The sequence below is a fragment of the Hyaena hyaena genome, unplaced genomic scaffold, assembly GCF_003009895.1.
Source record: "Hyaena hyaena isolate Hyena2069 unplaced genomic scaffold, ASM300989v1 scaffold_1169, whole genome shotgun sequence".
Taxonomy (NCBI): Eukaryota; Metazoa; Chordata; class Mammalia; order Carnivora; family Hyaenidae; genus Hyaena; species Hyaena hyaena.
This window is the reverse complement of record NW_024081803.1, coordinates 97,107-111,622: the sequence shown is the minus strand read 5'-3', so window position 1 is coordinate 111,622 and position 14,516 is coordinate 97,107. Positions and strand designations below refer to the sequence as shown.

Here is a 14,516-nt window from a genome sequence, read left to right as displayed (position 1 = left end):
AGCTTCCTGGAATCTTTCTGGAAAGAGCTGGAACACTTTTTGGCCATGGAGGGGTCAGAGTGTGGCCCCAGCTGTGGCCACCATGCAGACCTGGTTGCTGGTGGCTGAGCCACAGCCCAGGACAGGCTGCTTGGGGCTGAGGGCTGCTGTGGTGTTAGCCCAGACCCACCTCTGGGCTTCAGGGCCCTCCTGGGTGAGCTAAGATCCTGTTGGTTGGGGTGATCTTCAGACCATTGGCCTTTCCAGCCTCCACACCTCAAGGCGCACAGGAGCAACCCAGTAGCATGGCCACACAGACGGTGGGCTCTGAGGGCCAGAGGTGGGGACTCATGCACAGCCCTGCTCCCTCATTCAGTCAGCAGATGCTCTTGTCCCATGTGCTAGGTGCTGTGTCAGGGGCTGGGAACACAAGGGGTACAAAGCTAGGCTCTCTCCTGGGCTTAGGGTCCTGCAGGAGTGACGGTCTTTTTTTTAATTAATTAATTAAATTTTAAATTTACATCCAAGTTAGTTAGCATATAGTACAATGATTTCAGGAGTAGATCCCATTGATTCATCCCCTAGGAACAGGTCTTAACTACTACTCACACACATACCCTGCATCCCCATGGTCACTGCTACAAAGAAAGGTTCACAGGCTCTGAGGGCACACATGGCATCAGCAGACCCTGGCTGGTGACACCAGCAAGGTCCTTACTCAGCTTCCCCATCTCCAGAGGCTGGTAATGATGCATGCCTCCTGCAGTGGGGGAGGGGGTGTGGTTAAATGAGATGGTGCAGGTAGCATCTCGGGCCTGGTGCACACTGAGTGGCTGGTAAAGTTACTCTGACTTGTCGTGCTGTGTTATACTATCTTCTTTTCCTGCCTCCAAGCACCAACCCTGCAGATGATTCTGCAGTTTGGGACTTCCAGAGCGATTAATAGCCTTTAGGAATGAAGGGCTGAAACTATGTTGGGGGGAGCAAGGGTGAGTAGAGGGGTGTTTAGGGAGAGGAGTGAGGTAAGAAGGGCCAGAAAAGCAGGATGTTGTGCAGCTGGGGTTGGGGGGAGGGATGCTGTAGGCAAGGAGGGCAGACACAGGGGAAGGGAGAGACAGAAAAGGGCCTGGGGTGAGGGGCTCCCAGTATCATGAAGACAAGGAGGAATGGCCCCCTCCTGGGGCTCTTCCCCACTGAGGTCTGCCTCTCTGTTGGAGCCACTGGGTCTCTACTGTCCCCTCCCTTGGTGTCTGAGGAGCCTGGTCTGGTGGCCCAGCCCTGTGGCCTCCTGGCAGCTTGGCAGCCAGGCACAGGGCTGTGTCCTCACACGACCTCAGCCTTGGCATTTCATTTGTACTGAGCCAATTGCATGCTGGTGCAGGGCCCAGGAGGACAGCCATTCCATTGCATGGAATCAACCGCATCCCTGTGCTGGCTGAAGGGAAGAAGTCACCCTTCCTGTGGCTTTGTTGGAGAGGATCAGGGACCCTGTGGTCCCCTACCAGCTGGGGATTTGCTGGCTGGGGATAGGTTCATCAGCTCATGGCCAAAGGGGAAAGTGTTATGGTCTCTGTGTATAAGTCCTGTATGTTCTGGGTCAACCAAATGGACTCCTTGGGTGGGATGCCAGTGGCTGCTGAGCCCCTGGGAGCCCGATGGGGAGGGCAGGAGCTGTGCTGTGTGGTTTTGTTTTGGCTCTGCCACCAGATTGTGTCTGCAGATGCTTGTGAGGCAAGAAGCTCGGTACCCACTGCCACTCTCCATCCCCGCCCAGTAGAACCTGGCCAGCTCTCTCCACGGGAGCTTCCTCTGCACCTGCGGGCTGTAGGTGAAATGCAGGGTCTGCCATAGCCTCCACTTGGCATATGCCCAGCAGATTTCTAGTTGCCTCCTGGGGTCACAGCCCTTCCCTGACTGGTATGTGAGCCCTGGGGGAAGATCCTTATCACAGTGACACCAGCTGGCCCTGAGCCAGGAGGCTTGCACACAGAGGAGGAAGGCAGGCCTAGGGGTATTTGGTACTTGTAGTTGGAGCCCTGTCTGTGTGCCCGCAGGACCCTGCTTGCGTTTTACTTCCTGCTTCAGGATGCCTCCCCTCTTAGGCCCTTTCATCCTTTCCTAAGGGAAGCTTCAGGGACCGAGGCCAGATGGAGGCCTAGGGCACCATCTGAGGTGGCCATCTCTCCCTGGGTGGAATGTAAGATCTCACAGAACTGGGTTCCTGAAGAAGCCAGGTGCTAGGTGAGTTGTGAGAGCTCGGACGTGCTAACACTGCCCTGCCGGGGTCCACTACCTCAGCAGATGGTAAGGTCCTTGGCTTCCCCCCAGCAGCTCCCTCAGCAGCTCTTATGTCCCCAGGGCCTCTGTGGGCTGCAAGGCCAGCTCTGCCTTAAATCCTTATAGCCTCTACACACTTAGTCCCTACCCAGGCTCAGGGCAGCCCCTGGGGGTGAGTCCTTCCCCTGCTCCCCCCTCCACCATTGCTCCTCCTGCCCGGGTCTCCATCAGCAGAGTCTTGTCTCAGTGGCCAGGTGCTCAGGGCCAGCTCCAAGGAAGGTGAGGCAAGAAGTCTTATTGCTTCTCCTTTGCTTGAGTTCTTCCTGCCCTCCTTCTTGTGAGTAGGCAATTCTGAGAGTTCTGCACATATTCTGGAAACAAGTTCTCCCTCATCTTCATCAGATATGTGATTGGCAAATATTTTCTCCCTTTCCATAGCTCGTGTTTTTATTCTCCTAATGCCATTCACAGAGCAAACGCTTTTAATTTTGATGAAATCCAATGCATCGATTGTTTTCTTCTATGGCTCTTGTTTTTGCTGCCCTATCTAAGAGCTCTTTGCTAATGCAAGGTCACAAAGATTTTCTCTTGAAAGTTTTATACTTTTACCTTTCAATCTCTGTTACATTTTAAATTAGTTTTTGCATGGGAAGGACTAATTGTGTCCACATCATTTGTTGGAAAGACTATTTCTCTCCGTTAAATTATCTTTGCACCTTCAAACAAAAATCAGTTTCCCATATATGTATGAGTCTGTTTCTGGACTTTCATCTGCTCCATTGATCCGTTTCTCTCTCCTTGCCAACGACACCCTGTCTTAATTACTGTAGCTTTATAGTAAGTTCCAAAATCTGGTACTATGAGTTCTTTAAATTTGTCCCCCCACCCCAAATTGTGTTGGCTCTTCTAGTTCCTTTACTTTTCCATATCAGTTTTAGAAATCTGCTTGTCTATATCTGCAAAAATCCCTGCTGGGATCTTTACTGAAATCATGCTAAATACATGCATGAATTTGAAGAAAATTATCATTATGTCATCACTATATTGAGTCTTTCAACCCATGAACATAGTATGTTTCTCTATTATTTAGGTTTTCTTTAACTTATTTTTATTAGTGCTGTAACATCAGGATACAAACCTTGCATATTTTATTAGACTTATTTCTAAGCATTTCAATTTTTGGAGTTAACTTAAGTGATATATATATAATGTACACACACACCACCTTTTTTTTTTTTTAAGAGAGAGAGTGTGTGAGTAAGGGAGGAGAAGAGGGAGAGATTTGAAAGAGAATCTTAAGCAGGCTCCATGCCCAGTTGCAAAGCCCAAATCTTGGCTTGTTCCCATCATCCTGGGATCATGACATGAACCAAAATCCAAGATCAACCCACTGAGCCACCCAGGTGCTCCTAAGTAGTATATATATTTAAAATTTTAAAGTCCAATTTCTGATTGTTCACTAGTTGTCCATAGAAATATGTTGAATTTTTTATGTGCTGACCTTGTGTCATGAGACTTTGCTAAACTTCCTAATTAGTTCTGTGAGTTTTTTTGTATATTCCTTGGGATTTTCTATCTAGACAATAGTGTAATTTTCAAATAGGGACAACTTGACTTCCTTCATTGCAATCTGTATATACATTTCCTTTTTCTTGACTTATTGTACTGACTGGGATTTCCAGTATGATGGTGAGTAGAAGTGATAAGAGTAGACATCACTGCCTTGCTCCTGATCTTTAGAGGAAAGAATTCAAATTGTATCATTTTGTGTGGTATTAACTGTGGGTTTTTGTGAGTGTCCATCTGTCAGGTTAAGGAAGTTCTCTTTTATTTCTAGTTTGTTGAGAATTTCTTCTTTTCATAAAATCATGAATTGATGTTGAATTTTGTCAAATGCCTTTTCTCTACATTAATTAATTAATATGTATTTTGTCTTATTAATATCTTTGATTAAAGGGATTGATTTTTGCATATAGAAGCAGCCTTATATTTTCAAAATGAACCCAACTGGCTATAGTGTACCATTCTTACTATATATTACTGAATTTGATTTGCTAATATTTTGTTGAGGATTTTTGCATCTGTGTTTATGAGGGGTGTTGTCTATAGTTTTATTTTTTACACAATGTTTGTCTGGCTTTGATATCAGACTAATGCTGAACTCATAGAATGAATGGGAAAGTGTTCTTTCCTCTTGAATTTTTGGTAAAAAAAAAAAAAAGTGTAAAATTGGTGCTATTTCTACTTTAAATGTTTGATATACTTTATTTTTCTTAGAAAGGATTATCTAAGTTTCAGGCCCCACAAAACCATTTGGGGCTTTGAGGGTAGGTTGTTCTCTATAATCAGAGGTTTCAAAATACTAAGGTTGTCACCAGAAGCAGCAGGTGACTGTAGACCCAGACAGCAAACCTGTTCAGCCTCCTGTCTCTTGTATAAATCACTTATTTCCAGATTTAGGCAGAGCTATAGCTAACTCCCAGGGAGGCAACATAGTTTGGGTAAGTCCATCTTTGATTTGCCTGAACTGTGACTGGGTATGTGCCCTGGGGGAAATCACCCCACCTCTCTGAGACTCAGATGTGCCAATGGGAAAAAGAAGATAACGAAATTTCTTCCCTCAAAGGGCTGGTGTAAAGGTGAGAATGTGCTCAGAGTACTAGAAAGTTCTTCTGGAGGCAGATATGTGGGGCTTTGAACAATTCTGTGGTTTCCAAAGAGGAAAAGACAGGGCTGGGAGACAAATAAGCAGAGTGCACTGAAGGAAGGACAGGAGTGTAACCCCCTGGGGGATAGGAACGGCTGCCCACTGAGCCATCTGGTCTCCCAGGTAGCCTCACACACAGTCGAGGCTTCTGTGACCTTCCAAGGGGGCATGATTGCATGCATTTACTTATGCAACATATCCTGGAGTTTGAAAGATGTGGAAACTGAGTCCCAAAGAGGTTAGGAGATGTTCCCCAAGGTAACACAGCCAGTGAAAGAATGGGAAGAGAGTCCAGGTGGTTTGCTTTTCCAGTGTAGTGAGGGGAGTGAGAAGGAAAGAGGCAAACAGTGTGTCTCTGATCAGCACGTGGGTGGGAACTAACAGCACTGGCCCTGGAGCCAGACTGATGGCTTGATGCCCTGCTCAACCACTTACCCAGCCAGGTAAACTGAAGAACATAACCTTACTGCTGCAGTTTGCCATCTGTAAAATGAGGCTCATATTGTATCTACCTCATTAGGTTGTTGCGAGGATTACATGAATGGGTACAAAATGCTCAGAACAGTGCCTGCCACATGAGTGCCACACATATTAGGTATTATTATTTATAAAGATCAGGCTCTCTGCAGCTACTCAGTTAAGGAAAAATAAAGTTGTGAAAAGGTTGCTGGAAGCTTGAGGTCCTCCAGTCTGCCTTCTGCGGGGGTGAAGAGCACAGGCCTCACCTAGGGAGTGACTTGTCCAAGGCCCCGCAGCTCCTGCAGACTCTAGACCAAGTCCAGCTTCCTAAGCCCTTTCTCTATGATGACACGCCGCCTCCCTGCTTTTAGACCCAAGCATTTCATGATCCGATGTTCTTAGGACAGAGATGGCACAACAGGTGCCATCAAAAAGGTGGAAGCAAATCTAGGAAGAGATTTGGATGTCTTCTATCCTGAGCTAATGTCCAAGGGATGGTGAGCTTTCAGAACCTGCCAGGGAAATGATGGGGCGGGGGGGGGGGGGGGGGGGGGGGGGGGGGGGGGGGGGGGGGGGGGAGATGAAGGTATGGAGAAGCAGCAGACCTCCTTGTGGGAACTCAACACATCTGGCCCTGTCCTGGGCTTCGCCTGGGCCACCTGCACCCCAATATTACTGCATGGAAGGGTGCAGGCCTTAGGAGGCTGCCTGCTGGGGATGAGATCACCTCGTGGAGTAGCGTGTCTCTGTTGCTTAGGGTCTGGCACCACCTTGTGGCCACAAGTCAAAGTTGTCTTTGTGCAGGGGCTGGAGGCTTAGCAGAGGGAACTACCTGGACGGCCCCAGAGGTCACCTAGACCCACTCTAGTTTTTGCATATACCCTCAGTTGCCTCCTGGGGACCCAGAGACTCAAGGACAGAGGAGAAGGGTAGAGGGTCCAGAGGGTGGAATAGGTAGAGGGCACTTTATTGGGAAATCCTGAACTGGATTCTGTGATGCAGCTCCCATTTACAGGGGGTGAGGCTGTGTGAGTTGGTGTCTCAGGACTCATGATTTCCAGATTTGGTTTTGGACTTCATCCTGGTGCACTCAGGCTGCCAGCATCTGTTTGCTCATCAGCACAGTGGGAGAGGCTCTGGCTTTGCTCACTCCCACCCTTGTTTCTTCCCATCCCTTGCGATGCTCTCACAGAAGAAATTCAAGACTGGTGTCTCTGGCAGACATTCTAGCAGAGTCAGCATGTTCTGGGCTCATTGCCTTCCATTTCCATGGGCATGATGGGCACAGGGGCCTGTGGCTTGGGGAAAATGGAGTCGGGGGGACACATCAAGTGCACCTTTTGCTGTGGCAGGGCAGGACCTAGGTGGATCTGAGTGTTGGCCTGGGACCTGGATGACTAGGCTTGGCTCCTCCATATAATCATTCCTCCACCTTGTGAGGCTGAGAGAAGCAGAGTCTGTGGTCTGAGTGTACCCCTGAGGGAGTAAAATTTGTGATCTGGTCCCTGTGGGAGTCTGTGGCCTGTGGTATTGCGTGTTACAGCTGCCACATGTGGGTAGAGGTCAGATTTGGTAGAGCTCAGGCCACATCTGACCTGTGAGACCCAAGGCACCAAGGCTTCCCTGGGCACATGGCTGTTCTGGGTGCTATGTGGAGCTTCTGGACTCACAGCTCCGACCTTAACCAGTGCACCTTTGTCTTCCACTGCTCTGCCTTCCTGGGCCACCGTCAGATCTGACCAATTTGACTCTTCTCTCCACCCTTGATGCTCCTCAACACCTCCCAGACTACTTGTGACCATATCTCTTTACAGCGAGCCCTCCCCTGCCCCAATTTTTTTCCCCATGATTTTTCCCAGTTGGTCATCTCCTTCAGGCCCAAAATTGTGACACTGCTTTCCTCTCCTTTCTCTCTTTCTCTTTGCATTCCTTGACACATCTCTCTCTTTCTTTCTCTCTTTCTGTATTTCTTCTCTTGTGTGTATGTTTCTCTGTCTGTCTCTGTATCTCTCTGTGTCTCTCTGTCTTGCTCTGTGTCTCTTTGCCTCTGTATCTCTCTCTGTGTGTCTCCCTGTCTCATTCCTTGTCTCTTTGTCTCTCTCAGTGACCCTGTAACTTTACAACAATGTCCCTGTCTTTTTCCAAGCCTCACACTTCGTCCCTTGATTTTGGGAAAATGACTCATGGGTCATACCACAGATAGTAAGTGCCAGAACCTGTAACGGAACCAAAATTCAATGCTTCATTTCACTCGAGAGGCTCAGTTTTTCCCCTGAGGTAAATGACAATAACCAGACCTGTCCCATGAGGCACGGCAGAGGGACTCCAGCAGATGGCTGGCCGGGTGCACCTGCCCTTCCCCCTTCCCCCAGAGCCTTCCTGCCCTCGGTCTTTACCTCCAGGCTTCCCCACTTTAGTCTTCAGCAGGACTGTTGCTCTGCTCACTGTGGGGAGTGCATCTGGAGGGAAATAAGGTGTCCATCTCAGCTTCCCAGGGTGGGTCTCTTCAGAGGTACCGTCACCCAAAGGCTCTTAGGAATCAGAGAGGCAGACACACTATTACTCACCTGGTATGAGATGGGTACTCCTTGTTGCCAGGGTGTTTGTTGTAGGTCACACCAATGGTTCAGTGGGGGTGCTTTGTGTCCCAATGCACAGGCTAGGGGACCCTGGAACCTTTGTTCATTGAGGGGTCTAGTACATGGTTAATGCTCAGGAGGGAGACCCACCATTTTATAATTGGAGAGGAGCATCACTTTACAGTTTTAAACTATTTTATAAATGAATGCTGTCGCATCTTTGCTTCTAAAATGTGAGCTTCTGTAACGTGGGTACAAGGTCTTGTGCAATGCCACACTGCTTCCATTGCTCCGGGGAAATACAGAGCCCCTCTTAGTGACTGGCTTTATGAAGCTCTTCATGAATTTGCTGCAAATGTGGTCATGGTATCTGCTTTCATAGTATTGTGACAGTGTTGTCCCACCAGGATCCCTCAGCCTTGCAGGACAGGACTCTTCCTTCTACATCCATAGGCACTGAGGCGATGCTGTGAACAATACGCAAGCTCCCGTGCTCCAGGAGAGACAGAAAAGGCACGAGAAAGGAGTCGGAGAGAGTGGGAGGTGGGCTGGAAGGGCAGGCAGGGTTTCGTGAGCCATGCAAGGTTTTGGATCTTATTCTAAGCATTATGGGAAGCTGTGGGAGGGTTGGAAGAAGCGTGGGGATGACATGATTGCATTTATGATTTTTAAAAAGCACCTTGGCTGCCATGTGAAGAAAGGGTTGTTCTGGGGCAAGAGTGGACCCAAGGAGACCAGTTAGGGAGCTTTTGCTTCGATTCAGGCAAAGGGGTAATGGCAGAGACCAGGCTGGGGGTGGTGATAGGGACAGAAAGAAGGGACTGCCTGGTAGGTAGCCCCAAGTAAGTACCTGACAGTGCTTGAAGACAGTGAGGACTACAGAGTGTGTCAACCATGCTCTCTCGACCCCTCTGATTCAGGCTTGTGTTTTAGAGGGCACAGTGATATACATTCCTAAGGGACAGTCAGGTCACACATGTGCTTCTGTCCTGTTGGCTGTGGCCCTTGGTTTATGGTTCATGTTCTTGACCCTAACTGGGCCCACAAAGCCGTGCTTCCTGAACCTCACTCTCGCCCTGGCCCCACTGGCCTCTCTGGCCCAGGTTCAACCTCAGAGACCGCTGGCTGACTTAGATGTATCTCTAATCCTCCCCTTGACTGTGGTTTAGAGATGGCTTCCTAAAGTTCGGGTATAAGCGAGGCACGGGGGACACAAGATGTATGCCCACCACACATATTATCTCCCTGATCTCTCCACCAGCCCTGTGATGCTATGATTCTTTTCCCCATGTTAGAGAAGGGTAACAAGGTCACAGAGTTGGAGTAATTAGTCCAAGATCCCACAATTAACAAATGACAGAGTCCGCATTTGAATCCAGAGCTCATGCCTTCCTCCTACACGACTTTCTTTGCTGATGGAGCAGGGTCAGTACATCAGAGTGACTGTGTCCTATGTCACCCGTGGACAAAGGCTCCATTGCAGCCTCTTGTGGCTCCCTACTGTCTAGCTTAAGCTTTGGTGTCCGGCAATCTGGGGACAGCTTCTGTTTGGTCTGCCATCCAGCTATGGGAGCTATACAAGTGTGGTGCAGGGGTTCCCTGTGTGTCTTACATGGGAATTACATCTGCCTGTCACCTGGGACCCCGGCACCATGCGACCAGCCAGCCAGTGGTACTTAATAGGAGCCTCACAATGCTAACTCCCTTCCTTTACTCCCCCAGATAGGGGACAGGGCTGTGCAGTAGAGGTGAGTGTTGGAGTCTGCTGGAATGTTCCTCCTTGGGTCCTGGACGTGACAAAGGTCATGCGTCTTCTGAACTCACCTGTGATGCTTCACTGGCCAGCCGTGAGATCATCTGGTCCAGCTCTTTCATTTCTCTCTCTCTCTCTCTCTCTCTCTCTCTTTTTAGATGAGCAAACCAAAACCAGGAAGGGGAGAACTTGCTTAAGGCCCCTTCCCTGGCTTGCCCCATCCACCCCCAATTCCTTTATCCCAAAGCCTTAGCACCCTGTCTGTGGCCTGGAAAAAACCCTGGTCCAAGCATATGGAAAACTTCAGAGCAAAGGAGGGGACATCAACACAGGCAGGCCTTGGTTTTGGGCAGTGGCATGACCCTTCCACATTCCCTGCCCCCACCCACGCTCTCTGTGTTCTGTCCTATTCTCTCGGCAGGTATATCCGCACCATGTACCTGGGGATTCAGAGCCAGCGGCAGAAGGAACACCAGCGACGCTTCTACTGGGCTATGATGTATGAATATGCAGACGTCAACATGTTGCGCCTCCTTGAGACCTTCCTGGAGAGCGCCCCCCAACTGGTGCTACAGCTCTGCATAATGATCCAGAAGAACAGGGCCGAGACGCTGCCCTGTGAGTGTCCCACCCCCACCCCCCACCAGAGGTTGGGGGAATGACCTGGGCTGAGACAAGACCCTGCTCTCCATCTGGGGACCACCTGGTGACTGCCGCCTGCACACTCAGTGCCCGGCACGTCCTGTGGACATTGCCCGTCCTGATCACTGAGTCCCCATAATGCCCTGGCACCTGTGTGATGCTGACCCAGCCCACACCAAGAGCATGCAAGCGGCACAGATGTTCCCCATACACCCAAGTGCCTGCTGCTATACCTGCTCATGACTGTTATGTTCCTTCCCATAAACAGAGCAGAGCCAGGAGCTCAAGTGTCCCCAAGAGCAGCAGAACGGAGGGTTCTGGGTCTCCCCATCTGGGGGTAGTGCCCCCTTTTATTTGGTGCTGGCCTGAGCTGAAGGGTTTGCATATACACAAGATGAGGGAGATGGCATGTGACAGAAGACTAAATCACAATAGACAACACCAGCAGCCTTAGACACTTTTAAGCTGTGGTGCTATTGTTTCAAATCAAAGTTCATGTAGCAGCCATATTTTAAAACATGCTCAAATAGCTCTGCTCTAGTTAGATGGGGATGGGGGAATCCAGATCCAGGCACACCCCACCCATTGACCCCATCCCCCTTATGCCCACTGTGGCCCCAGATGGTCTCCAAGGAGCCCCAGAAGCCCCCAGAGCCCAGTGGGACAGTACTGGTCCGTATTAACAATGGGAAGTCTCTAGGCATCTCCTGGTTGCCTGAGAAGCCCTTCTGAGGTTAGACTTTGTTGGCCAAGCCAGAGTCTCACACCAGGTCATTGATGGTCAGACAGACTGCAAGCAGCATGGTTGTGTCTCAGAGCATGTTTCAGGGGGACTGTAGTGGCAGCAGGTCTAGGAGGAGGAGGGACCAATGATCACATCATGTGGGGGGCCCTGGGAATGTCTAGTTTGAGGAAGACTTGGGATGCATGAATCCCAACATTTGAAGGAATGTCACGGGGATGAATGGCCATCCCAAAAGGATGGAGGGAACTATAGGGAGAGTGTTATTGGTGCAACATGTGGCAGATATCTCAAATAGCAGGAGCCATTGGAAAGAATGTCTCAGCAGGTAGTGAGTTTTCTGACACTAGGAATATTCAAGCAGAAATGTTGTTGAGGAGACTCAGACAAGAGGTTCCTGACCCCAGAGGGTGTGTGCTTGTATGACCTGGGGTAGCAGGACAGCTGAGAGAGAGGGCTCTGCTCTCCATGTCCCACCTCTCCCTGGCCAGTGGGTTCTTACCTCTGGGTTCCACAGCTCTTCTAGGTGCTACAAGGCACCCACAGTGCCACCATGTTCATGAATATCTGCAGGGCACTCTCTGTTGGAAACCTCACCCCCTCCAGCCTTGCACCTTGTGGTCTGTCAAGAGCAGCTAGGCTCTGGCCTTCATGAAACAGCTTTGCCTCCTGACTTTTTCCAGACTGGCAGCCCTTTGCAATGTCCATCCCCCTGGACATTATGCAGAAAAGGAGTTTATTCTCCCAAGGCCAGACAGAGAACATTGAGCTGTTCAGGCTTGTGAACTCATTCCTGACATTAAGAGCCCAAAGACCTACTTCTGGGTGCAACTGCACTGCCAACAGACGCCTCCAACCCTGTGGGAGCTTGACTCCTCAGTGAAGCCTCCTGCCCACCCCCAAGCAGCACAGCCCCAGCTGGAGGTGCCTCCTCTGGAGGTAAAGAGGCTTCAGGGAAGATCCCTCTGTCCCAGAGAGCACTGGCTGTAGTCCTGTGAACCTCTCTCAGAGGCAAGGAGAAGGGTGGATGTGGGAAACTTTGGGGGCAAGGCCCACTGTTAGGAGGAGGCACCACCCAGCCCATGGGCATCAGCTGCTTGGACCCGGGGTCCAGTGGAGTTTGTAGCACCAGTGACCTGTCCTGGAGAAGAGCTGGAAGGAGCTAAATAAATGTCTAGCTCCACTGGGGCATCTGGACACTGAGCAGGAAGCCACGGTGAGGAAGGCAGGGCTGACAGTCCGTCTGGCCTGTCCCTTGTCTTTTGGATAGACTCCCATTTACATGCACACACACTGCCATTGGCATGGAAAAGCTAGGAAACATGGAGACCTAGTCTTCAGGGTGCCTGCAGAGCCAGGCCATCTGCTTGGGCAATGATCTGGTGTGACTGCCCACGCCAAGGCCCCGGGAGCCCCTGCTTCTCTGGACCTTGGAGAAAAGTGTGCATCATTTGGAGAGTGCCATTTGTTTCAGGACCAAGAGAACCAGTCAGGGGTTGGTTCTGGAAGAACACCAGTGTCACAGGGTCTGATACGCACAGTCTTGCTCTGCAAGCCTTGAGGGAGCCCTCATGGGACCCTGGGGATGGGCTGAGGTGTCCAGTGATAGTCACAGTGACCCTGCCTGCTCTCTGGAGCCTCCACACCCAGACTGCCCTCCGATTCATGGGCTATAACTCCCCAGATCAGGGCAAAGTGCTCCAGGAGGTAGATTTTCTGGGGGCCTGGAGAAGGCCTCTTTCTCTCCCATCCGAGTCCTTTTTGCAACCCTGTTGCTGTCTGAGACCCCCATCTAAACCGTCCTTTGCTGTTTCAGTTTTAGATCTCCTCCCAACTGTCCAGAATCACCAGGGCAGCCAAGTTATCCTTCTTGCACCCTTGGCCACATCCAGGCACCCCAAATAGATAGGACAGGTGGCAGGGTGATGGCGGGGGGTGAGCTCCTGATAGGACATTCATCCCAGTCCAGGATCCTGACACCACTTATACCCTGCTTGACTTTGGACCTTGCCCTTCACCTTATCAAGGACTCCTTTTCTGTTTGTATAATGAAGGAGATGACAGTACTACCTAATATTTAGGGAGGATGCAATAATGTAATGCATGTAGATCACTTTGTAAACTGTCAAGCTCTAAGGGCACCCAATGGTGTTTGTTTGTCACTTCCAGAGCCTGGTGGTGAGTGGCGTGGGTGAGATCCTAGGGAGATCCCCACCCCCACCCCTTTTGGGTCATCCCTGTCCCAGCCTCCTTGTTGAGACTCTCCTTTCTATGATAGTTGCTCATATTGTAAACAGAGAGAAGCTGAAGGTGAAATCCCTGGAGAAGAAACTCAAGTGGCAGCAGATGTTGCTCCCTAAGAGTCCTCTTGATGTGGGGCCAAGTCTGTGAAGGCCAAGGGGCTGCTCGGGTGTGCTGCTGCGAGCAGGGACCTTGGGAGAGGAGCTGGAGTGACGAGGGTTGGGCTGCTGTGGAGCTTTTGCCCTAGGGAAGCTCCTCCCTGGCTCTTTCTCCCACACACCCCTCTTTTAGAGCCAGGAGCTCCCTCAGAGTTTGGGCAAGCATTCCCCCACATTTGTCTGGTGTGTGGAATAGGTGTTTCTCCATACAAGTTTTCATGGTTAAATACATTTAGGAACTGCTGGGCTAAACACAGGTCAGTGGCAATCTTTGCTGCTGGAATGTGATTTCCCAAGGCAAGGATGGGGTCTGCAGCATTAGCTGGATAGATGAAAAGGAAGGAAACCTGCTCTCACTGAGCACAGACTGCAGAGGACTTGGCATTTGCCTCTTACTTAACTTGTAGAACATCTGCTCATCACTGGACCATTTTGTTTGGAAATAGGTGCCTTCTCTTTTCCCATAAAAAAAACTGTATGAAATGTTACACATATTAAAGAAAATCAGTTTAAATATTAGAAATGTGAGGAGGAGAAAGAAAGTCTGAGACCCTGGAAAGGGCATGGTGACTGGGATCTTCCAGCCATGTGACTGCTTGGAACATGGCAGCATAGAAAGATGTGGGTGACTCCCATTCTGATATTTGATAGCTGTTTGACTTTGGAGAGTTACTGAGCCTTTCTGTTCCTTAGCCTTCTTGTTTCTGAAATGGGGATAATATTAGTAGCTACCACAGAGAGTTGTTATGAACATTTGATGACATGGCCAATATCATGCCAGGTAAAACATCTGGACATTTTCTTGTTAGTGGTAGACTTTTTATTTTTTTTTTATTATAATTTTATTTATTTATTTATTTATTTTTTTAAATGTGCTTTGCTTTTCATTCTGTTCTTTTTTTTTTTTTTTTTTTACAAATAGTTTATTGTCAAATTAGTTTCTACATAACACTCAGTGCTCATCCCCAAAGTGCCCTCC

At 49.5% G+C, this 14,516-nt stretch overlaps 1 protein-coding gene across 1 annotated transcript in view; it reads left to right on the top strand.

Annotated features, from left to right (window-relative positions):
* Window positions 1-14,516, top strand: part of XKR6 (XK related 6) — a 311,416-nt gene that overhangs the window by 274,923 nt on the left and 21,977 nt on the right. The window contains exon 2 of the mRNA XM_039222643.1: window positions 10,176-10,372. Coding sequence (XP_039078574.1) covers window positions 10,176-10,372 — 197 coding nt within the window. The remainder of the gene's footprint in view (window positions 1-10,175; window positions 10,373-14,516) is intronic.